The sequence below is a fragment of the Copadichromis virginalis genome, linkage group LG7 (assembly GCF_057382275.1).
Source record: "Copadichromis virginalis isolate Kocher_CV1m ecotype Utaka linkage group LG7, C_Virginalis_male_GT1.1, whole genome shotgun sequence".
NCBI lineage: Eukaryota > Metazoa > Chordata > Actinopteri > Cichliformes > Cichlidae > Copadichromis > Copadichromis virginalis.
This window is the reverse complement of record NC_140624.1, coordinates 64,576,099-64,600,195: the sequence shown is the minus strand read 5'-3', so window position 1 is coordinate 64,600,195 and position 24,097 is coordinate 64,576,099. Positions and strand designations below refer to the sequence as shown.

Sequence of the window (24,097 nt, the reverse complement as noted above, 5' to 3'; positions counted from 1 at the left end):
TGAATTTCTCAGTGGCACCTTTCTGCATTGGTAGACCTTTTAAAGTGCTTTTGTTCAGGTGCTGTAATTGTTTCATGTGCTTTGTATAAGCATATTGTCTTCTATATCCTACAGCTGTGAATACATGTTGAAATATTAGTTGTTGCCTTAAGGAGGATAAGAGTTTAGAAGTATACTTGTGCAGTTCTTGATCTCGAATGATATATGTATACGAGTGTGCTTAACCTTGACCTCTTGTGTGTTCTTCATTCCCGTGTGTGTGTTTCCAGGTGGTGAGCAACAGAGACACTCAGGAAACGTTGCTGTGTATGGCTTGTGTGTTCGAGGTGTCCAACAACGAGCACGGAGCACAGCACCACATCTATCGACTCATCAAGGAATAACACACACACATATACACACTCACGTTGAAACACATGTATGGCCTTTGCTTGGTGTTTTTTTTTTCCTTTTTTGTGACATCAGAGCTAAAAATGTCTCTAAAAATTAGTTTCAGCCAAACAAATTCGTGAAAAAAAGAAAAAGGCTGCATTTTCACTGAAAATAACGGGGGTAAAAATATTTTTTTTAATTAACACCAGATGTGACACCGCAGAAACCTCCTCAACAGGAGCATATCCACACTAACTCCAAACCTGGTGATCGGTAGCTCATTAGCTATAATGATAATAAAAAAAGCACAGTGGCAGTGCAGCCATAAAAACACATCAGAATCGACCTGGTGCATTTCCCCAAGAACATCCTGACTCTGATATCACCAGGGGATGTCACGTCTCCACTAATTGGTTCCTTCTTCTCTTTCTCCCAGTTTTTTCTCTTTTCTGTCTTTTTTTTCTCTTTCCTATCTTGATGATGGAAATGAAAGTGGTGTTTCTGTCATGAGTTTTGGTGAAAGTCGACCCAGGGAGAAGAAAGAAAGAGAGGGGGAGAAAAACAAAACAAAAAAACAACAAAAAACAGAGAGAGTGAGATCTCATAATTTCCCCCCCGTGTGTTATCTGTCAGGAAACTGACAGGCGCTGAAGGTCAGACCCTGTGTATCATCAATAAGCAGAGAAAGCTGGAGGAAATAACACTACTGCATTATCATATAGTAGAATATAGAGGTGGATTTGTACAGATGGACACTGCAAATTGTGTGAGCTGAATTCTTATACAAGAGGTTTGTCCCAAAGAAAAAGAAATCAAATTTTTACCTTTTTGTATGTTTTCTTTACAAAAAAAAGAAAAGAAAAAAATCTTCTAAACTTTGGGGAGTTGTTTATTGATAATAGCATAGAGATTCTATTTTAATTCCACAATCACTATCTAAACCTTATGTTAATAATAAGAAACTATAAGTGAAATTGAACAATTCAGGTAGCTTTTTTTGTGCAACAGGTGACTCTTTATTTTGCTTAAAAGACTAACGAAATTATAATCCTCAAGATTTCAGAATCCTGTTTTGTGGGCTTTTATTGTGAAGCAGCAGCTGTAGGAAATGCCAGCTCTGTGGGAGAACGGCAAACGGTGAAACTGACGTCACTGAGACGTCATTAGAAATGCTAAAACTGGATTCCATAAATGGATTCAACGTGGAATTGCAGGCTTCATCCCAAACCGTGACAGCTGTCAACCAGAGGGGTGATTAACAGATAGAAATGTGATTACAAACTATGATCAACTATTAATATGAGTTTGCAGATCTTAAGGATTATAATCTGAAGCATACTCTGGTCTACTGAAAAGCACTGTGAATTTTAAACCTTATACATTGCCATTCATGGTGTACACGTAGGGAAAAAAGTTTTACTGCTGTTTTTATTGTGTAAATTACTTTTGCAACTTAAAGGGGACCTATTGTGTTCATTTCCAAATTTTCATTCTTTTAGTCTCCTAGAGTAGCTTTGCATGCGTCACAGTTCAAAATAATCCTCCTTTATCTTATTTTGGTCCTTGATGTAGCCCTTCAGTTCATTCAATGTCTGAGTCAGCCTCCCATTATTAAACCCAACTTCTTCTAATTGGCCACTTCCTGCAAACAGAAGGCTCAGCAGGTGGGCGGGGCTTTTGTACACAGAGGTTGTTTTTTTTTTTGTTTTGTTTTGTTTTTTTGCTATCTGAAGCAGAAACCTGAGCTTTTGGTTCACAGGGATTACTTATACATACCCGGACATATTATTTAAAATGTTGGCCTAGTTTATTCCAAGTGTCCACCATTTTAACTTTATATATGATGGAAAACAAGGAAAAGTATAATATGTCCCCTTTAATGTTATCTTAGGTAAGTGTGATGACCATGCCCATACAAGCAAGCCTGAATATTACATCCATATTTAGATGGGACAGCCCTGACCAGAAGCATTCTCACCTCAGTGTCAGGGTTATTTTAACTCTAGATGACACAGTTCCCCTCAACCACTACAACACAGGTTTTTCTGGTTATATAATATTTAAAAAGTAATTTATGAATTTTAAAAAACCAAAAACTCTCGATGGAGTGTACTGTAGCAGGTGTCGTCTGGTGGTTTGTCTGTGTCATGCCCAGCAGCATGAAGTGCCTTTGGCTGGAAACAGCATTAGACATTTCTATTGTGTTTCCCAAAAGTCCTGATAATTTGATGTTGTAGGTGGTGCATGGGTACAAAAAAACAAAAACATTTTATTGTACAGGAACATTTTGGTCCCACATGCCCCTGTTTTCTGTGTCCTGGGATCAGTTTATCCAAATTCCATGTAAAAGTGGTTCTTTAATTTAATTTGTGGACAGTCCTGATTAATTTTTCAATTTTTTCTGATGTCTTTGGGATAAATTCTTGTTCATGTGGTATCTATTGGCAGTATTTATTCCATGTATTTGCATTTGTTTATTACATGTATGACGGATTCATGTAGACAGAGCTTGTGCACTAGATATTACCTGGCGCCTCGTTCATAAAATGCAATTGTTTGGACTTGTCACTGTTTGGACGACCTGCTCTTACAAACCTGCTGTAGAAGCATTTTGATTATCTGTTTTATATAGACGCTGTTAAAAGTAGTGGATGCCATCAATTAACTTTTTACAACTTTAATATCTCTGTCTGATACAGCTACAGCTAGCAGGTTAGCTTAGCTTAGCATAGCAATGAAAGCAAGTGGAAACAGTGCTCATAATCCCTTCTAAAGCTAGCAAATTCACATATTATATTGTGTTTGTTTGGTATGTTTTAAAAAAAAAGCATATAGTCAAGTTAGGCAGTTTAAAAAATAAGAAGAAATGCTAAAAGTCAACCAGCTCTCAAATCATCTTGTCTTGTTATATATTCGCATACCTATAGCTGGTTAGCTTAGCGTACTCATAATTAGCTTTTGCAGATTTTCTGCAAGTTTGGCCTGTATTCCCAACCACCGGTGTTTGGAAGGCTAGTTTTAAAAAGTAATAGATTAATGAATTAAAACTGAGTCAGACTGCCTGCTCTCAGACTTGTTCCAGCAGTCCAAGCATACTTTTGAGAAGTAGGCAGTTTCACTTTTACCTTTGCTGTTTCCACATGTTTTCATGGTGTGATAAACTCATGGCATTAGCAGCTTTCACACAACAAACCGAACAAGAAATGTATTTGTTAGAGTGCCAAACTGATTCTTTCAAGTTAGACTGAAAAGGCAGCTATAATAAGCTACACTGACTAGGTTTACCGATTTATCTGGATAAGCTTCTTTCTCTTGGAATTAAAATCCATGATTTGTAACTCATTGCAGCTCTTAAAGATTTCTTTTTTTTTTTTTGTTTACATGTGGGAATCTGTTTAAACACTAGAAGGTCGGAAAAATGAAGCAATGTGAATAAATGAGGCCCAGAGATTTTTATGTTTTAATAAGAAAACCTTGATACAATGATGTTGGCCGAAAATGCTTTGCGGTACAGAAGATCCAGTAACTTGTAGGAACTTCAAACCTCAAATGACACATCTTTGCTCAGAAATGGCCAGCTGTTCAAAATTTAGCCTCAACAAGTTATGACTCACACGTGATTCACGTCTCCTGCCTTTGTGCTGAAATGGATTAGTGTTTATCCAAAACCACTAGGTTTTGACTCTGTTAAACTAAAGACCCCTGTGGGTGTCTGTCGGGATTACAAACCACGCTTTCCCCCCTCACACTCGTGAATCATCCCGCTAGGAAATTCCCCTGCTCTTGACTTTCCCAGACTTGTGGCTCACACTCCAGTATTTGTTGTTTGTAGACCGAACACTAGGCCTTCTGCAGGAGGATGGACACGTAACGTGCAAGTGATAGCCCAACAAAAGCTGCAGCTATGACCCTCTGTCCAAACAGTATCTAGCACCTGCTTACCAAAGACAGTCATGTGACACAAAGTAAAGAGGAAAGTGATTTATTAAAGCTCGCTTAATGAACATAAAAAAACAAAATCAAAAATGGACGCCCCTTACCATCTTGGCTGTCAGGAAAAGGCTTCTTTAAACTGTGACTCATTAAAATGCTCTAACTGTCCGTTAAACATTACAAGGACTCAGCTGCACAGCTTAACTGTTAACTGTCCATTTGCTGTAATCAGCTGGAGAATATGTGGTGACAATGAAATAACACTAAAGCAGTGAAGTCTAAAAGGTCGTTCAAAAGGTCACAAAGTCCAGTGAAGCACTGAGTTTTTCAGTCATCGTCGTCTGTGTTGTTAATGTCGTCTTGTATGTGCAAGTTGGATATTATCTTCTATTACGGATCACGTGAGGCGCAGAAATCCTGTCTGTAATCAATTCCAAAATGGCCTTGAATCTTTTTCGCTCCGGTGCAGCACGCGTGTGTCGTGCACCGAGGGGTTTTTGATAAGGTGCTTTGTATAAAAGTGACAATAACGTTTATTACAGATGTTGTGTATATCTTTGATATTCTAATGTTTATCCTATTTTGTGAAGAGAGTACATTTAGGAGAAATCCAAAAGCTAGTGATGTGTGTCTATTGGTACTGCACAGGGTCTGATCTTTGCTTTGTAACTTTCTCCCCCCTCATGGCTAAAGGTATGTTAGATATTTTCTAGCTTTGTAGAGACTTTGTACGCATATGCTATTCAGTTTAAATAAATGGTCAGTTCTAAACTGTGCTCGTGGGTTTTGTCTTTTCTCATTAGTCTCATCTCTGAACTTGCTGTTATTGTTGTCATTAATTAATTTAGCTTGAATGCATTCACATGATACATGCAGAATTCTTCTTTGCATACAGAATAGCAACGGGAGGTTTCAGCAGAGCTGTTATAGATTCGTATTTTCCAATTAGTTTTATTGTCATTACATTTCAAGTATTTATGGTAATGGTAAATGGACTGATTCTTATATAGCGCTTTTCTACTCTCACGGAGTACTCAAAGCGCTCTATACAACATGCCTCATTCACCCAATCACACCCATTCTCACAAGCACTTAATCTACACTTAGTGCTTTCTAACGACATTCATACACATTCATACTCCGATGGAGAACAAGTTGGGGTTAGTATCTTGCCCAAGGATACTTGAAATGCAGACTGGAGGAGCCAGGGATCGAACCACCGACCTTCCGATCAGTAGGTGCCCTGCGCTACCTCCTGAGCTACAGCTCAGTGGTGACAGCAATATTTAAAGCTTAACCCCTTTTTGTAACCTTTTGATAAAATTCAGGATTGAGGTTAATCAAGTCGTTGTTATAAGTTGACTCTGTCATGAGACCTCCCACAGCATTAAGAGACACACACTGTTTTTTTAGGAATTTGCTTTCAAAGAAGCTTTGATATATTAAAAGAAACCAACTACACCCTCCCATACAAGACTTCCATATAAAAATGTGAAACTCTACTGTAAAATATGCTGTATGTTTACAGCCCGGTGCAGAAAACTGTTCTCAATAACAAACTTTAGCAGTTCGAGCCAATGAACTAGACATCTTGACCATGTAGAGCCTTTTTGGTTAATTGCATCAAGAATCCATTCAGGAAGATTTTTATTCCAGTTTTGTGTTTGCCACACCGACTGAATGAACTATGAACTCAAGAATTGTTCACACATATGTCTTATGAAGCTCAAACTGTATCGATGCATAGCTCACACGCAAATGCACAAAACATGCAAATCAAACCTGAACCATCTGGAGTTTAAATAGGCTAAGAAAGTAACCATATAGTATGCTTATTATACTGGAGCAGTGTTTTCAAGTACTTGTACCCTGTTTAATTATTGCCATTATTTTTTAGCTGCCAAGTCAGCTCAAAACAAAACTGAAGAACAACTAATATATGCTGAAACCTTTTTGTTGTTCTTTACATGAATTTTACTTCACATTAAAGTTAGAACTTCCTTATATTCAAATATCAGCACTAATCCCTGCGCTCATTAAAAGAACAGATACACACAATGAATTTCAAGTAATGTGCTTCAAATGATTGTTGCTGAAAAGATTTTATTGGGTTTTTGTTCCTGTTGTACAGATCAATGGAGAACATATGGATTAAGTGACCGCACATGGTAGCAAGTGTGATATGATTGTAGCAACGCATTACCTCCAACAATGTTTAAGACTTTAGGATCTTACAGGAAACAATGGAAGTCTTTGGCACTGACAATTTTTATTCACATAGTGTTGAGGTTATAAGATGCTACATCTTAGAGATCTATCAGGATGACCTCTTAATTTCTGTGCCCCTTGCTAATGGTCAGTACATTTTCTCTAGCTGTATATGATTAACAGTCAATGACGCAGCCAATCAGAATCGCATAACAAAACATAAAACAACATCTGGACCCACAATTCCAGATGTAGCTGAGACAGAGTGAACGTCAGCCAAGCAGTTTCCCTTAAAAACACCAGAGGGAGCTCTACTCAAAGAAATGCATCCAAAGCGCCATTGAAACTGCATTTGCTCTGTCACTTCACTTTTAAGAATTTGTTAGAAAAAAATGCATAAAAATCTTTGATTGTTCACGTTATTAAGACAATGATTCATTTGTTTTAAAACTAAAAAGTTTGTATTTAACTGAGGCTTTATCCATAACTGAGCTCAACTACAACATTTTATTTTTCATCAACAGTGAACGTGACGTTTTGTGAAGTAAAATGTTTTTCATGCTACAGCTGGCTTTGTGGGCATATTTGTTGTGGTGAGACTGGAAACTCCAAACGTCTGACAGCCAATAACAAGTCTGCAGGTCACACACAGACAGACACAGTGACCTCACAGGAAACAAGATCCAAGATAAGAAAAACATTCCGCGTTATCGTGCATCCCAGACGCAGAGCCCACAGTCCTCTTAATCCAAATCTACTGTTTGCAACGCATGCCCAGAACGTATGTGAACATGGTTCTGTATCCAGTAAGTGCGCACACTCACATGCCTTAACGCGTGTGCGTGTGTTCATATTCCCAGATGGTTTCCTAAGCAGTTATTTTACCAACAAACCCGGCCTGATGTATCACTCCTGACAGTACTCAAACAGACTAATGGTGCCTGCTGGGGATCAACGCTTGCCATCAATGCAATATGTTCACTACCACACACACCAAAACACTCTTAATGCACATAAATCCTTTTACGAGTTTGGTCGACCATATTCTGTCCTGAAATAGTTGAAAGAGCCGATTATGGGATCAGACGCTATATGAGGACCCTGCGGGGTGTAATAGATGGATTTCCTTCCGCTTTTTACCCAATCCAGCTGAGCTCTAAAACATTCGGCTCTGTGGAGATTATGAAGATGAAACTGAGTAACAATACATACTGCAGTCTTAACACTGCTGAGTAAGAGCTTCATCAGCGGTTTAGCTCAGTCCGAGTGCCTCTCTGCTCCAACTCTAGCTCTCTCTGTCTTGTGCGGGACACAGTAAGCAAAGCCAAAAGACTGAAGGTTCTGCTCTGTGCTTACCTTGAGATTGTACTAACCTAATGAGGCAGACAAAAACACACACAAAAAAATCTCATAGCTGCAAACAAAAAAGAAAAAAAGTAAAAACATGAAATTCCACCTCGTCAGAAATTATAATGACAAGTCTTGCAGTTACCCTCATAGTCTTTAGATGAGAAGTATTTGAGTTAAAATAAATAAACCAAACATTAAACGTGTGGACGGTCACGAGCCAGTTTGCATTTCTGAGCAAATGCACAAACTGCAAACTGGTATCTCGCTCAGTCAGCCAGAGGAAGAGAAAGTGAGAGGAGCTGGTGGGGCTGCTGGATAATCTCCTGAGCTCAACCTGCACAGGTGTGCTGCATGGCTGAGCAGGTCAGCTCCACCCACCCACCACGAAGAAAGAGAAGACAAGAGGCCCACTCTGTGCCGCCCTCCCACTCCTGTGAGACATCTGTGAACACATCCGTCTATTTACATTGTGAAGAAACTGGACAATATGGAATTATGTTAAAATATTTTGCATGTGCCTGACCTGACATCCCCTTCCAAACACTTCAGAGTCTGTGAACAGATTCACAGTGAAAAGTGAAGAAGACTGCAGAAATCATGAAAGGCCAGAAAGTCGCGTTAAAGATGGAGATGATCAGGAACTAATCTGACGTGTTTCTCGTCAGCTGTAGTTAAGACTTTGAAATATTATAGCGCATTTTGGCAACCGCACTTTTTTCACCCCTTTTTGCTGACCTGAGAGATGACGGTTCTATTTCCAACCGAACTTAATAACTGTTGATTATTTGACATCCCAGATATCAAGTTTGACTTCACTGCAGTTCTCATGTAGACCAGACTGATCTCAAGAATAAAACCTGTGACATTAATAAAAATACTACAGAGCTCTAAGCAAACGTGGATAACAGCGCTGACTTTTAACCGTGTAAACACACCGGCCCATAGATTATTAAGTCACGCACGGAATTAGTTTGATAAGTGTGTTTCAGACAGTTATCTGAAGGCAACCTTGTCTTAACCCTCAGTACCGACTTTCTACTTAACAAAGGCTGGCATATCAGTCCAGATTACCTTTGTTATCAAGAGTGAGAAAGTGTGTGTGTGTGTGTGTGTGTGTGTGTGTGTGTGTGTGTGTGTGTGTGTGTGTGTGTGTGTAAGTGAGAGAGAGGGGGCGAGAGAGCGAGAGAGGAGGCAGGAGGCGTGTCCCAGCGTTACAGCACCCTCCTGTTTTGTCCTACACACCAGAGCAGCTTGCCCTGACGCAAGGACGCACTCCTCATCTCCTCTCCGGAGCAGCGCGCAGGGCTCAGATCGATATGCCGGGGAGAGAGCCATGAGGTCCCAGCAGACTGCCCCAAAACAGACCACGGAGGTAAATAAATATATGTGATTTTTTTCTTTTTAGAAATAAGGCAGATATTTTTAAGCGTAATGAGGTTACATGTCCGGACTTCTGAGCGCATTTAAAGTGAGAGCTGACACAGACGACTGCGCAGAGAATTCCTGATGAATGTTTTGCATCATTAATAAAAATATTTTTGTCTCCTTTATTTTTTTTTAGTTGCAGCAGACGAAGGCAGCAGAGAGGATTCAGTGAGGGAACTTTTCTTTCTTTCTTTCTTGGAGTTCAGCCGGAGATGGAGTCGGAGGAGGGAAAGATCTCGGTATGGGTCTGCCGGGAGGAGAAGCTGGTCTCGGGGCTGACTAAGCGAACCACCTGCGCCGACGTGGTCAAAGTCCTGCTTGAAGATCAGAACCTGCAGCAGGGCGCCTCGGCAGCGATGCTGTCTGGCTCTCCTCAGTCCTACTGCGTGGTGGAGAAATGGAGAGGCTTCGAGAGGATTTTACCCAACAAGACCAAAATCCTTCGGCTGTGGAGCGCCTGGGGAGACGAGCAAGAGAATGTTCGCTTTGTCCTGGTGAAAAACGAGGCTTCGCTGCCCAACAACGGGCCCCGCAGCGCCGAGGCCCGAGTCGTCCAGAGCCGGGAGAGTGGTGGTCCGGGCGGCTTGCTCAAGGGTACCGCCCGGACCTGCTGGACCGCAGCGGCCGCCGCGGCCAACCTGTCCCAGGAGAAACAGCGGCGCATCGTCAGGAAGGCCTTCAGAAAGTTGGACAAAATGAACAAAAAGAAGGAGCAGACTGTTTCTAAAGATAAAAGCTCGGTGGAAAAGATGGAGACGTTGGTCCACTTGGTGATTTCTCAGGACCACACCATCCGCCAGCAGATCCAGAGGATCAAGGACCTGGACCGGGAGATCGAGCGCTACGAGGCCAAAGTGCACTTCGACCGCATTAAGAGACACGGGGTGAACTACGTGCAGGACACTTACCTCGTAGATTCCACTTCAGGGGCTCCTGCCCTTTCGGATTGTAAGCGCAAAGCGGAGCGTCAGGACGCGCGGTGCACGTCGGAGACGCTTGCGCAGTTTGAGGAATACGCGCGCCGGTGCGAGGAGGTGGTGAGGCTGCAGGAGGAGCTGACGGAACGCGAGGCGCTCGTGGAGAGCATCACCGGGGAGATCCAGGAGGAGCTGAATCGGCGGTGGATGAAGCGTCGGCGGGAGGAGAGAGGCGCAGAAGCAGCACAGGACACGGACAGTGTTTCGGAGGAGATGTGTCTCACTGTGTCCGCCCCTCCAGCTGTGGAACCAGATGTTGAGAGTTTGTCTGAAAATGAGCTCGTACTGGAAGAGGAAAGGATCAAAACGCAGCTGGACACCAGCCTTTACATCGGCCTGAGACTGAAGACAGATCTGGACGCCATCAGGGGGGACTTGGACCTGAGTCTGGCACTCTGGGAAACCAAGGAGAGTGAACTGCTGGACCTGCTGGCCAAAGTGGAAACCATGGAGATAGAGCAAGCAAACAACACACTGACCGATGATGGAAAGGGGGAGCTGGGTGCAGTGAGCGCTGATGCAGAACCAGCATCAGGGGAGAAGAGCGGCGGTTGGGTGGAACAGGCCCGAGGTCTTTCCAAAGCCTGCAACACAAACGATGAGGACTCGGACACGGGGCTGAGCTCCATGCACAGCCAGGACTCTGACAACACACCTGTGTGCGAGTCACTCGTATAGACTCACTTTGCTTGGAAGCATGTTGGACTTTTATGCAATGCCATAAACTCAGGGGCAGAGAAATCAGTGTTGGCAATACTGGGAGATGTTCTCCCCTACCCAAAATGCACCTCTGTATGGATGATGTAGTTCTATAGCAATAATTCTGACATGTAGTCATGCACAATAAGCTAGAAAGGACAGCATGCTTATAGAGAGAGATGCCATGCTGCTCTATAGCTGACCTTTGACCTGTAAGAGGAAGGTCAACAAAGCACCACTTGTTAGGCGAAATAACCTAGAAGAGTATTATAACAAGCCTCTTAAAATCTGTAGTCCTCAAATTAACTTTAAGGCGTCATTGATGGAAGGATGGCTCAGAGGTAACAGCTCGCTTTTGTCAGGGAGTCCAACAACTCGCTGAAGCGACTGAAAGACACGGCTAAGTGTTGTTATGCTGAAAGTAGGTCTAATGGCCATGCAAAGTTTCCTTTAAAAGGCCAACATGAAATGTATCTTAATGCACAGTAAAGACTAGTCAGCTATCCACTACTATACAGATAGATGAGTCAGCTAAGAACATGTTACAGCTCTTTCAGTCTCCAAAAAAGTAAATGTGGAATCAGTTCATTGCTTCCTTTTCAAAATAAGACTGGAAACTATAAGCGCTGACTATTATTACCCAGAACTGCCTAATATTCTGAATGATATCAGGGTTTGGAGCAATTATACCGTAAAGTTTATGAACGTATACTGATCCCTGATCTAGTCGGCTAAGCAGAGCTGATAGATTGCTCGATATTGTCCTGTCATACAGTATAGCGTGTCTCTTAAGCACAAGAAGTCATACGTATTTAACCATACTGCTGAACTCTCACATTCTAGACTTAAAAAGAAAAAAATGAACTATTTGATTCTTGTGGTTTTTGATTGCTGTGAGCTTGTGACCCTTTAAACCGATGCAAAGTCAACATCATGCATTATATATTTCCATGAGCTCTTAGCGTTTCAAGTAAGCAAAGCCAGAGAAGGCCAAGTGTTATGTCATGAATAGCCCTGAACAAGCACCAGGTTTCCAAACATTTTTTTTTTTAAGTTGATTTATCTATTTGATTATTAGGTTGAGTTAACAGCAAGAAAAAAAGTGCCATCTTTCTAACGAAACAGCTATGGAAAAAGGGGGAACTCCAGCAATGTAGTAACAGATTAGGGGAATCACAGGAAACGGACTGAAAAACAAACAGAAACAGCAGAGGCTCCTGTTTCTCAAACAGATCCCAAACCTCTGAATCTTCAGGATTTCCTAAAATACAACTGGATATGATCTCTAATTAGACCCTCCTGCCCCCTCGATGCCCACAGCTTTTAAATCTTAGACCAGACCATATGTTAGATAAACATGAGATAAGCTAGGTGTTGTCATGAGGAGTGACAGAAACAGAAAACATCAGCAATTTATTTACATCAGCTGGGGATTGCGCCTCCTGATGAGTACTTTGAATTTGGTTAGCGAAACTGACAGAGTGCTCCTTTAAATCTGGGTCTGGATTATTGTAATGGAACATCGGTTTGCTGCTCTGAGCAGTGTTGTTAACATGAAAAGCTTCTTACTCAAGCATAATCAATGTGAACAGACAAGAAAAGCCAGATGTTTATATCAAAGTTTAAGTCGAGGAATTACTTCCCCTATCAGACGCCACATGCATTTGTGTAACAAACTGAAACAGCAGGTTTACATGTGTGAACCTGCACGTTAGTTATTTACATTATGGTGGATATGTTTTTTGCCCAATCAGCAAAATACCCCCCCCCCCCCCCCCCAAAAAAAACCCAAAACAAAACAAAAAAAACCCCACAAGAGAAACGTAGGCCACATTCCACACATTTCCATAAATGAGATTTAATCTTGAACTTGTTTTTATTTCCAGTTTAAATAGGCATGACAACATCCCACTTATTTACAGAAACAGATTAGAAAACTGTCTAATCTAAACCTTTACATGCTGGCGGACCTCTTTGAATAACACCTGTGAGGCTTTAAGATGCTTTTTGGGAGATTCAGCACCCCAAAATTTAGCAGTCCCTCCGTAGCCGACCACTGGACTATTTTAAGACTCTCTTCATCTTTTTTCTGGAAATATTTGCTCCAAAGCAGTGTTAGCTGTGCTGCCTGGTATGCTACTCTAACATCTGCAAGGCAGGGGTGCCTCCAGAATTTTTGCATAGGGGTGGCCAAATGGGGGCCACTAAAAATATTGGGGTGGCACACCAAAAACTGAATTTCCAGTTTCATTATGCTGTTGTTAAATACATGTTACTTCAAAAATATTTCCAAAAAAGAGAGACAGAAAACAATGATATGCCTAGATAATTTCCTGCTATTAAAGTTGACATCACTGAAAATAGATACATGAAAACCACATCAGATTTTGACATCCATAATAATCTGTTTAAAGCTGGAATAAATAACAATTTAATGTTTTAAGTTGTTTTGGGGTTGTCTTCCTCTCACTTGTGCTCACATTTATTAGAATTATTACCAACATAGGACAGTCTTGCCAGGGGTGCCACTGCGGAGGCCCCCTTGGTGGCGCCCCTGCTGCAAGGGGAGGGGTCAGAAACAGAAGCTAATATATATATATATATCATTATTATTTTAAGATCGTCCTTCAAATAAATCATTTACCCTGTGTTATGTCAGCACTGTGTGATTTCAGATCTTGACTCTGTCTACCTGTAAATGGTGAAAAGTAACATGTTTATGACAGATAGCTGATAATACTGTGTCTGTGGAGTTAGCTGTGATGTGTCTCCTCACACCAAAATGACCAGCGTGTAGCTCATTTATGTCGCTTGATCAGGAACAGTTTGGGTTTCTTAGTTTGGGACATTCAGCCTGCTTTTTCTAGATAGACGGCTCTAGATTAGCAACTGTGAGGCTACAGCAACAGAAGTCACATGACGCCAGTCAGCACAATATTACACATGACTGTTAGTGTTGAAATAAATGGGGGGAAAAAAACCTGGATCAGTGTGTGGCTTTATTCGGTATGACTGACAGGGCTGAATGTATTTTGATCTCAAGCACGTCAGTGTTTTCACACCTCGATTAAAAGATGACTTCCTCCCGCTGCTAAACATCTTTTCCACGCACAAGTTTGGGTTTAGCCTGCATGCAGGGGTTAGGGATAGGAAGATACTTTGCATACCTCTAGGCCACAGAGCTTGACAGTGGAAGATGTGTGTGTGTGTGCATGTGTGTGTGTGTTGGTAGATTGTGGACTACCTCTCCTGTTATCCTTTCGTACTCGTCATGCATAGTTGTGTTTAATCGCTGCCTCTTGATCACTCTTGCATGAACTCCTACATTAATTATGACAGGATGAAACGGAGATCTGAACATACAGAGCACAGCTGTACAGCTCAGGTTACTGGTTAGTAACACTTCCCTTCACATGGTCCTCAGGGGGTGTCTTAAAGGGTCAATTAACCACTTTATTAAAAGTGTACATTTTCACTTAGTCCTATCATCTTACTCCGTATCATCTCACTTTTTGTGGCGCTCACACTGATGATAAATTGCTTTTTTAAAATATTCATAAGTACAATGCTATTTTAGAAACTCTGTCCTGTGTGTCTGGATCATCCACAGACCTTAGTGTGGATAGTTTTGGATAGAAGAGTTTTCTTAGATGAAACAGGAGTGCTCCATTCACGTCTGCTGTGCTGGTTCTACAAACCCAAGAACAAGGCAAACTTAATTAAGTCAAAAGCTCCAAAAACTATTTTTCCAACTCCTGTTTCCAAAGTCAAGAATGAGTTTTCAGAACCGAGTAGAGAAAATGATTCATATCTAAGGGTAGACTAGCTGTAGTCTCAATATCATATAGTGTGTACTTTTCCTTAATGCACTAGCTCGCGCTCCTTTCTTCAGGCCTCGCGGACAAGTCAGTGCTCCTGTCAGCTTAACCAAAAGAATTCGAGATATTTCCTCGAACATAGGTTGTAATTTGGTACAAGTTTTCCTTGTTTGGTGATGTGTCACTCTGATCAGTTTTCCCCTCCCTGCCGTTGGCATGATTAGTATTATCTGCAGAGCCTGTGTCTACAGAATAAGCCTTGTTTCTACAACCTAACCTGCAACGGGGGAAATGGTCTTAAGTGTAGAGAGAAAACGTGTTTACCAAACAGGCACAGAGTATTAGCATCTTTGTGGGAATTCCAGAAAAGTGTGTGAGATGGAAAATGTGGACAATTGTTCCCCAGGGAGATGTGGAAAGAACCAGGAACTACAAATTTGTGCTTACTTCTACTGATCATTTGATCTGAAGGCACTGAAAGAAGCTGAGGCTAAAGCTGGGTGATAACACTAAGTTTAAATTTTATAGGAATTTAGCCTTGAGTGAAGCTTTCAGTAGAACCATTCAGCTGAAGTCAATGGGCATAAAAGAGTGATTTTGATTAACAGAAGCATCATTAAAGTTGAAGTCCTGAAAGAAAGAATGTCATTGAAAGTATACAAATTAAAAGATTAGATCAGAAATCAGTAAAAACACACAGTGAATGAAGAGTGGGAGTGGTGCTGAAGATGTTAACCAATGAAAGCAGCTGAACTGGTAGCCATTGAAGCAAGTTTAAATGTGGAGTGAACTGACGTTAAAATAATACAGTTTTTCAATGAAATACCAGGTGAAGTAATAGACTGTATATAAGTGATGGACACTGCAATTTGAGGCTTTAATGTGAGATCTGGCTGCCAAACAGTTATCTTGTTTCCCATCAGCTGTAAGCGTGCAACACAATGAACCGCACTCTGAAGTGCAGGATAGGTCTAGTTTAGTGACTCCAACTGAGACCTCACAGACACCGATTGGCTACAGCAACCTTCACTAGGACACCTGTCAATCAAAACAGCCACTCCCCCAGAATCCAGACTCACTTCCTGTGGTGGCTTTTCTGCTCTCTGTGACAGTAAACATGCTTTTTAAGGCTGCAAAGTTGAACATTTTATCACAGGATAAAACTCATTTTTGGAGCCACCTTCAAACAGCCATTAGAGGAAGTCATGTTTTTGGTATTTCATTCTTCATCCCCAAGGTTACAAGTGATAAATCAGGTTTCCTTGGAAGAAGTTAATGGTAACTAAACTTTACAACCGGGGTCTAAACTGGGGGGATGTTTGCCTCATGGTGCATGCATGAGGCTGGGCACGCTAGGCCTAAACTTTAGAATTGGTAACCCTTAAGGGTGAAACAGATTTGACAGTGTTTGCACGTGTATTAATTCTGTGACAGCGTGATGCTCTTTGAATGGCTGCATCAGCATCGCTGCGAACGCCACAGAGTCTACGTGCAGCGAAGCATATTTCAAACTTCAGTACTGTCATGTGTAGATAAGACATTTTCCCAGAGGGGTCGTCTCACATCTCAGCCAACTGTGAGCCTGCTGATCTGGGTCTCATCTAAACGTGTCACTCAGGATGCCTGCAGTCATCTGATACCATCTGTTTTATTCCTGCTCTGACGGGTTAAATTCATCTGGGTTCTCATTCACTGCTTAAATCCACCAGTGGTTCTGCTGAGTCCATCCATGCTGGACTGACATAAGACGTCGGAGTGATCCAAGCTGGCAAACGACACCCACTTTCTCCTGTGTCTTCAGGAACAGAGTTTCAGTTACACCAGCAGCTCTTCTTTTTCCTCTTTACTTTCTTTTCTTTCTGCTTTCTTTGACACTCTTTCCCCATTATTGTTCTCCACATGTTTAAGGTTATTTTTTGCCCCTTAATATGATAACAGATAAATATTTTTTACACATGAATGTCTGCATAAAAAGAGCATTTTGCTGCTGGAGAGAATATTATTTGCTTACCTTTGCATAAACTCAGAGACAGTATAACTATACTATATATGAAGTAATTTATAAAATAATTCCTTAATGGCAAATATGACAGTTGTCCTACAACACCCCACAAAATAGCCTTGAAATAGCTCATCTAGGAAACATTGCAGGCATATCGACTGGCTGTCGTAATAGAGATGCATGAGGTCTAAATAAAAAGTTCTAAGAACTGGTCCACAAGACTCAAACCCCTTACCCAATTTAAAAGCGGCTGATCTCACATTCAGAGTATTCTTCGCATTCACCTCTGGACCATTTTCAGCATTTAAAGTCTTTCTATGTTTTGTTTTGTGTTCTTAATTCGATTTGAAGTTCACTGGTGATTTTATACATGCAGTTTATGTCTTAGTGATGACTAGAAATCAAATTAATGGATCTCTTTGCATTCACTTATTTAGTTTCTTAAAACTAATTCCCTGGTAGTGTTAGCAAAACTGCCAAAAAGTAGTAAAAGTTGCTTTTAAAAGGGCTTTGCTAAAGTCTAACTCTATTCAAAGTTTATGGCTCAGCTCAAAAGTGAGACAACGAGAAATCAACTTTTTGGGTTTTTTTAAGGATCTTTCAGAAACATGAATTTTATTTAAATGATTAAAAAAAAAGCTGATCAGTGGACAACAGAGCACGATGAGGTCCAGTAAAAGGTGGGGGGCCTCCTGAGCCTCCTTCATACTTTTATCCACACTTCATAATCAGTGAAGCTAAAACACCACCTGTCTCATGTTTTATTCTAGAGTGAGACTTTTTTTGGCAATGCAGAAGGTTTGTCTGTTTTCTCTTTGCAGCAATGACAGCTGCACAGAACATGCCAATTTTAAGAAAACATGTACATTTTCTGTAAAACAAAAAGTACTGGAATATACTGAAAACTGATACTGTGAATTGTTATAACTCTGCTACGTCAAAACACAGACTTACTGATTGCATCAAAAAACAAAAGCTGAAAAATCAGAAAATCTTGTAACTCCATGTAAAACCAGATCGGTCGTCTAACTGTTGGGTTCAGAATTGGTTTAAAGAAATTAAATACACTGAGTGAGAGTTCAGTTTTCGAGAGATTGGGAGTTACTGTCACAGTTCTGGGTCAGTTTGACCCAGTATTTTGAGTTGTGTTTTGGCTTATTTTTGAATGATGAATCTGCATTTCAAGGTACTTTGGTGTGTTTGATTGTTTTCTTATTCTCTTAGTGCTTGTGATGATGATTATGATGATGTTCTATGTTCCAGCTTATTCTGGTTTATTTTTAGTTCTGCCCGTGTTAAGTTTGTGTTTCTCAGTCTGCGTCCTTGTGTCTTATTTCCTGTTTTATTGTGAAAGTCTATGTCTTATGTTAGTGTGTGCAGCTTTGCTCCCCCTGTCTCGTTAGTCCAATTTCTCCCAGCTGTGTCTCCCTCCTGTTGCCCATTCCCTGATTACCACCCTGTGTATATTAGCCCTGTGTTTTCCTGTTCTCAGTGTCGTGTCGTACCCTCAGAATTATGCCTGTGTGTTCAGTTCATGTTTTTGTTTATCACCAGCAATAAAGCTAAGGTTCTCAGTTTCAATTCAGTCTCAGAGTCTTGCATTTGGATCCTCCTCTCCATCCGCCTGCACACAGAGCCCTGACAGTTGTGTTAGTTAACTTTAGACGTAACAAGGCCAGCTGTTCACCTGGACTTCTAGTCTTTATGTGAAAAACTAGGGTAATCCCATTTGGACTGTGACTCCACACTGACTCCACAATCTGACTTCCCACTCAGAGATTGGCCAGGTTTGCAAACAGGAAATAAGTTAGGGCTTTAATTTTTACCCATAGTGAGAGGCAGTTATCAAACATTTTAACAAACACCATTAAAAAAGTACAGTTTTTGGTATAAATGTTGTGTATTTGCATGTCCACCAACCCCAGCATCTTCCTCTTAGTCTGATCCAGTTCATAAAAGTAAGGCTTTATTTCCAAAACGACACCAAACAAACAAAACTCACAATGTGAACATCATCCAGAAACCAAATCTTAATCCTGGAGGAATTGATAGTGTGCTGACTTGTAACGAGGTCTGAGCCACTCTTTTTTCTCACTGAAGTGTGTCTAAACACACAGCTTGCGGTTCGGTTTGCACGAACGTGCCTTTTTCCACTGTAAACACTGGTCACTGTAAGAATTCGTAGCGCTCAACATGTATCCAAGTGAACCACAGAATAAACTGCACACTGTTGTGCAATCAGACAAACAAAACATGCAGTAATAGGAAGGCTGCAATTACTCTTAAACAGCCACTAACTACATGGGTTATGTGTGTGTCTGTGTGTTTCTGACCTCCTGGTGCCATGCTTGGCATACTCACTGCAAAACCATTCAATTTACTCAAAAGACTGGAAATTATGTAACTTGGCATTTAGGCTTCTGGGGATACATTCAGTGTGTGTGTGTGTGTGTGTGTGTGTGTCACTGAGATAAATAGAGACAAGCAGTGATGAGAAGACAAGAGGAGAGGGCGATACAGTTAGATTATGCAATTTTGTTAGAGTGTTTTGTGTGTGTGCAACTGTGTGTGTGCTTGACCCCCTGGTGCTGTGTTTGGCACAGACAGTGTGGGGTGGTATAAGGCCCAGTTAGCAGCAGCTGCTCACATCTTTATACCAAAAACACCACGGTTTATGTAACCAGACCTGGAAAAACGTGCAAGGACAACATGCATTATCTATGCACAATGGATGAGTGTAAATAGGACTTAACTAGCAGTTTATCGACATGGAGTTACTATAATTATATATAAACTCACCTGCAGGGACCAGATGCAATACTGAGGGACACAAGAAATGAGAAACGGGGCGAGAGCGTGGGGCATGAGAATGAGAAAAAAAGACATATGTAGTGAATGAGTGTATGAGTTGTGGTTCTGTTGCTGATATTCAGGTAAATTATCTCAAAGAGATGCAACATGCAAGCACTGATGTACTTTTTGAACCTCTCAATGATGGAAATGCTTTGAATTTAACTTAATTTTGCAGCCGGTGAATGTCTTCACCAGCTGTCGAGCTCTTTCGCTGCTTATCCCACAGATAAATGATTTCTTCCTTCTTTTAAACTATAGAAAATCTACGTGTGATTTTTGGATTCACCCTATTGGCCATCTGCCTCTGCGGTCTTAAAAAACCTGAGTTTCTATACATACATACAGGCGGGCAGGGATTTATGGACAGCACGTGCACAACAATGATGTAACATTGTTACGTAGAATGAACTGAAAACCTCATAATGAAAAACAAAAGAAAAACAGGCAAAAGCTTACAACCACACAGCAAACTGAATAAATGAGTTTCTCCGAGTCCTTCAGGCCGAGGACACGGATACACAAACAGCTGTCCAGCCTGGACAAAAGAGGATAGTGTTTGAAAGAGTGTGTGTATGTGTGCACGTGCAGTTGTGTGTTAAGTTAATCCCTGATGACAGCTTGCAGACAGACATACAGACAGAGCTGTGTGTGTGTGTGTTTAGTATTTGTGGAGTAAGATGGTCACCCCGTGTCTTCCAAATCATGTCACAACAGATCTGATGCACATTTCAGTGGAGACACATTCAAACACTATCTGGGCACCAGATCCTCGTCAGGAAATGTGAGACTGAAAGGTAAAATAGATGGAGAGAGCATCTGATCTGTTAAAGCAATCCATTCATTTGCCCTTTAAAGCTGCGAGTGTGTGTTAGCGCGTGTGTGTCGGGCACCCGTCGGTCACACAGCTGGTGACAGATGCAGCTTAATTTCTAGTGCAGCATTTTAAAAACACCTCGTTAGCAGCTCACCATGTCAAAATCTAATCCTCATTGAAAGGCTTTAACAGAATTTAATTTGGAGTGTGAGAAAGGGGCGGAGGTATTCTTAGGATGTGTTTATGCTCGGTGCCTGATTGATATTGTGCATTTCAGCTGATTTTATCTGGCAGCGATCAGCCACTGCGATAAGACTGAAAGCCACAGCTCGTCTTTCTGCTGTGTCCTTAACTGGCCTCTCGCTTTTCAGAAGCCAGTTTGTCGGAAACTACCTGCAAAGGGATGAGACATCAACTTATGTTTACTGAATAAAAGAAAAAATGAATGCTATACGTGCAGGACTCTTCTTTATGGGGCTACACGGTGTTTTGCACAGAACCCCCCCATTACTACCACCACCACCACCACCACTAACAACAACAACAACAAAAATGCAAATAAAAACAGTTTCATTGATCCAGTTTATGGAATCCCAGGGCTGCCAATATTAAAACTAAGCAGATTTTACTTTTTTCTTTTTGCATAACTTGATTAATATTTTTACTGCCTGTCATACAATAATTCTTTTGCCTCACATACTATATTTATACTTATGTCACACAAGAATGTATTTATTCATTTTTTAAAATTATTTTATCAATTTTATTTTATTCATCTATTTTAGTTAATTTATCCATTTATTAATTAATTTAATTTTTTTGCATTTAAATTGGTGGTCATTCATAGTCAAAATTAAGTGTAGACAGCAGTTTAAATGTTTATTTTAATAGATGTAGGATAGAATCCACTGTCAAATATGCTGTGTCTCAAATCAGACAGTGTAGCACTAGCAAAAAGCTGGTATACAGTGGGGCAAAAAAGTATTTAATCAGCCACCGATTGTGCAAGTTCCCCCACCTAAAATGATGACAGAGGTCAGTAATTTGCACCAGAGGTACACTTCAACTGTGAGAGACAGAATGTGAAAAAAAAATCCATGAATCCACATGGTAGGATTTGTAAAGAATTTATTCGTAAATCAGGGTGGAAAATAAGTATTTGGTCAATAACAAAAATACAACTCAATACTTTGTAACATAACCTTTGTTGGCAATAACAGAGGTCAAACGTTTACTATAGGTCTTTACCAGGTTTGCACACACAGTAGCTGGTGTTTTGGCCCATTCCTCCATGCAGATCTTCTCGAGAGCAGTGATGTTTTGGGGCTGTCGCCGAGCAACACGGACTTTCAACTCCCGCCACAGATTTTCTATGGGGTTGAGGTCTGGAGATTGGCTAGGCCACTCCAGGACTTTCAAATGCTTCTTACGGAGCCACTCCTTTGTTGCCCGGGCGGTGTGTTTTGGATCATTGTCATGTTGGAAGACCCAGCCTCATTTCATCTTCAAAGTTCTCACTGATGGAAGGAGGTTTTGGCTCAAAATCTCACGATACATGGCCCCATTCATTCTGTCCTTAACACGGATCAGTCGTCCTGTCCCCTTGGCAGAAAAACAGCCCCATAGCATGATGTTTCCACCCCCATGCTTCACAGTAGGTATGGTGTTCTTGGGATGCAACTCAGTATTCTTCTTCCTCCAAACACGACGAGTTGAGTTTATACCAAAAAGTTCTACTTTGGTTTCATCTGACCACATGACATTCTCCCAATCCTCTGCTGTATCATCCATGTGCTCTCTGGCAAACTTCAGACGGGCCTGGACATGCACTGGCTTCAGCGGCGGAACACGTCTGGCACTGCGGGATTTGATTCCCTGCCGTTGTAGTGTGTTACTGATGGTGACCTTTGTTACTTTGGTCCCAGCTCTCTGCAGGTCATTCACCAGGTCCCCCCGTGTGGTTCTGGGATCTTTGCTCACCGTTCTCATGATCATTTTGACCCCACGGGATGAGATCTTGCGTGGAGCCCCAGATCGAGGGAGATTATCAGTGGTCTTGTACGTCTTCCATTTTCTGATGATTGCTCCCACAGTTGATTTTTTCACACCAAGCTGCTTGCCTATTGTAGATTCACTCTTCCCAGTCTGGTGCAGGTCTACAATACTTTTCCTGGTGTCCTTCGAAAGCTCTTTGGTCTTGGCCATGGTGGAGTTTGGAGTCTGACTGTTTGAGGCTGTGGACAGGTGTCTTTTATACAGCTGATGAGTTCAAATAGGTGCCATTCATACAGGTAACGAGTGGGGGACAGAAAAGCGTCTTACAGAAGACGTTACAGGTCTGTGAGAGCCAGAGATTTTCCTTGTTTGAGGTGACCAAATACTTATTTTCCACCCTAATTTACGAATAAATTCTTTACAAATCCTACCATGTGAATTCATCGATTTTTTTTTCACATTCTGTCTCTCACAGTTGAAGTGTACCTCTGGTGCAAATTACTGACCTCTGTCATCATTTTAAGTGGAGGAACTTGCACAATCGGTGGCTGACTAAATACTTTTTTGCCCCACTGTATAGCATCAACTTAAGTTAAATATATACAGTCGGGGCTGAAGTTGCAAAGCAATACGACATCCCAGAGCCCACTTACAAGCTCACCACATCCCTTTTTTCTTCTCATCCCAGTGATGCGTTCATGGTGCAGATGCAAATGAAGTTGTGGTTGTGGTACTACCTAGCTAGCATCTAGCAAGTGAGCACAGTAGCTAGCGAACATAAAAAGATTCGTGATTTCAAGAAGCTCAGCAAATGTGATGAATGTGTTCAAAATTGTACTTTCAGCTAGCAGACACATCCTGTGGAAAAGAGTTTCTCTGCAGTTTGCCACACAATGAATCTACAAGCTAAATATACAGTTTTCATTAATGTGCAACAGAGAAGACAGCAGAGGAGGATGAGAGATTATGTTTAAAAGTATAGACTGCTAAGCAAGTCAAAAGTGGCAATTTAAGTCTTAAATTAATTCATTTTAGAGCTTTTAAATGAGATATTAAATCTAACTAACCCCCAGCTAAGTTGGTTAGCTAACAGAGTCATAAGACTAGCCCCAATAAAAGTGATCGTGTTGAGAATATGAATGTGCATGCTGGATTAGAAAAAAGTCCATCAAGTGGGTAACTACAAGAACACCTCCCATCAGACACTGCAGTAGGATTGTGCAGTCACTCTGGCACATTAGAGTTCCTTCCATCATTAACCTTTTATCATAGCCTACACAGAGCCCTGACCCCGTGCAACAAGTCACTTAGCTCGTGATTTATAATGCTTGTCAGTGATATTATTTATTTAAACACATTTTTACCCCAGGGTAGAATGTGTCTAAATACACATCCTCTATGAAATCCATTAAGGCTGACAACCGAGTAAGAGTCAGGCCATAAATAATGAAGCAGAAACAGCTTGTAGGGCCAGAGCTGCTGTTCTGTCATGTCAGCCTGTATTAAGACAGGGACTGATGAGGACAGCAAGGGTGGAACGTAATCATACGTTTTACTTAGAGAATCACAATCTGGTGGCAACACTAATGAGCATGTCAACATGCATTAGCAGGCTTGTACTTTAAGAGACCAGCAGGCAAAAAGATACCAG

General features: G+C 41.1%; 2 protein-coding genes across 2 annotated transcripts in view; both read left to right on the top strand.

Moving 5' to 3' along the window:
• Window positions 1-5,081, top strand: part of tead1a (TEA domain family member 1a) — a 50,130-nt gene extending 45,049 nt beyond the window's left edge. Inside the window, exon 12 of the mRNA XM_085464742.1 lies at window positions 270-5,081. Coding sequence (XP_085320868.1) covers window positions 270-383 — 114 coding nt within the window. The 3' untranslated portion in view covers window positions 384-5,081. The remainder of the gene's footprint in view (window positions 1-269) is intronic.
• A 4,027-nt stretch (window positions 5,082-9,108) lies between these two features.
• rassf10a (Ras association domain family member 10a) lies at window positions 9,109-13,614 on the top strand. Its single transcript, XM_085464741.1, has 2 exons — window positions 9,109-9,235; window positions 9,425-13,614. The coding sequence occupies exon 2, from the start codon at window positions 9,501-9,503 to the stop codon at window positions 10,941-10,943; it is 1,443 nt and encodes a 480-aa protein (XP_085320867.1). The 5' UTR covers window positions 9,109-9,235; window positions 9,425-9,500; the 3' UTR covers window positions 10,944-13,614.
• The last annotated feature ends 10,483 nt before the right edge of the window (window positions 13,615-24,097 follow it).

What these genes read in the sequence shown, in the direction of transcription:
- rassf10a (XM_085464741.1), top strand. Translation starts at nt 9,501, where the DNA reads ATGGAGTCGGAGGAGGGAAAGATCTCGGTATGGGTCTGCCGGGAGGAG.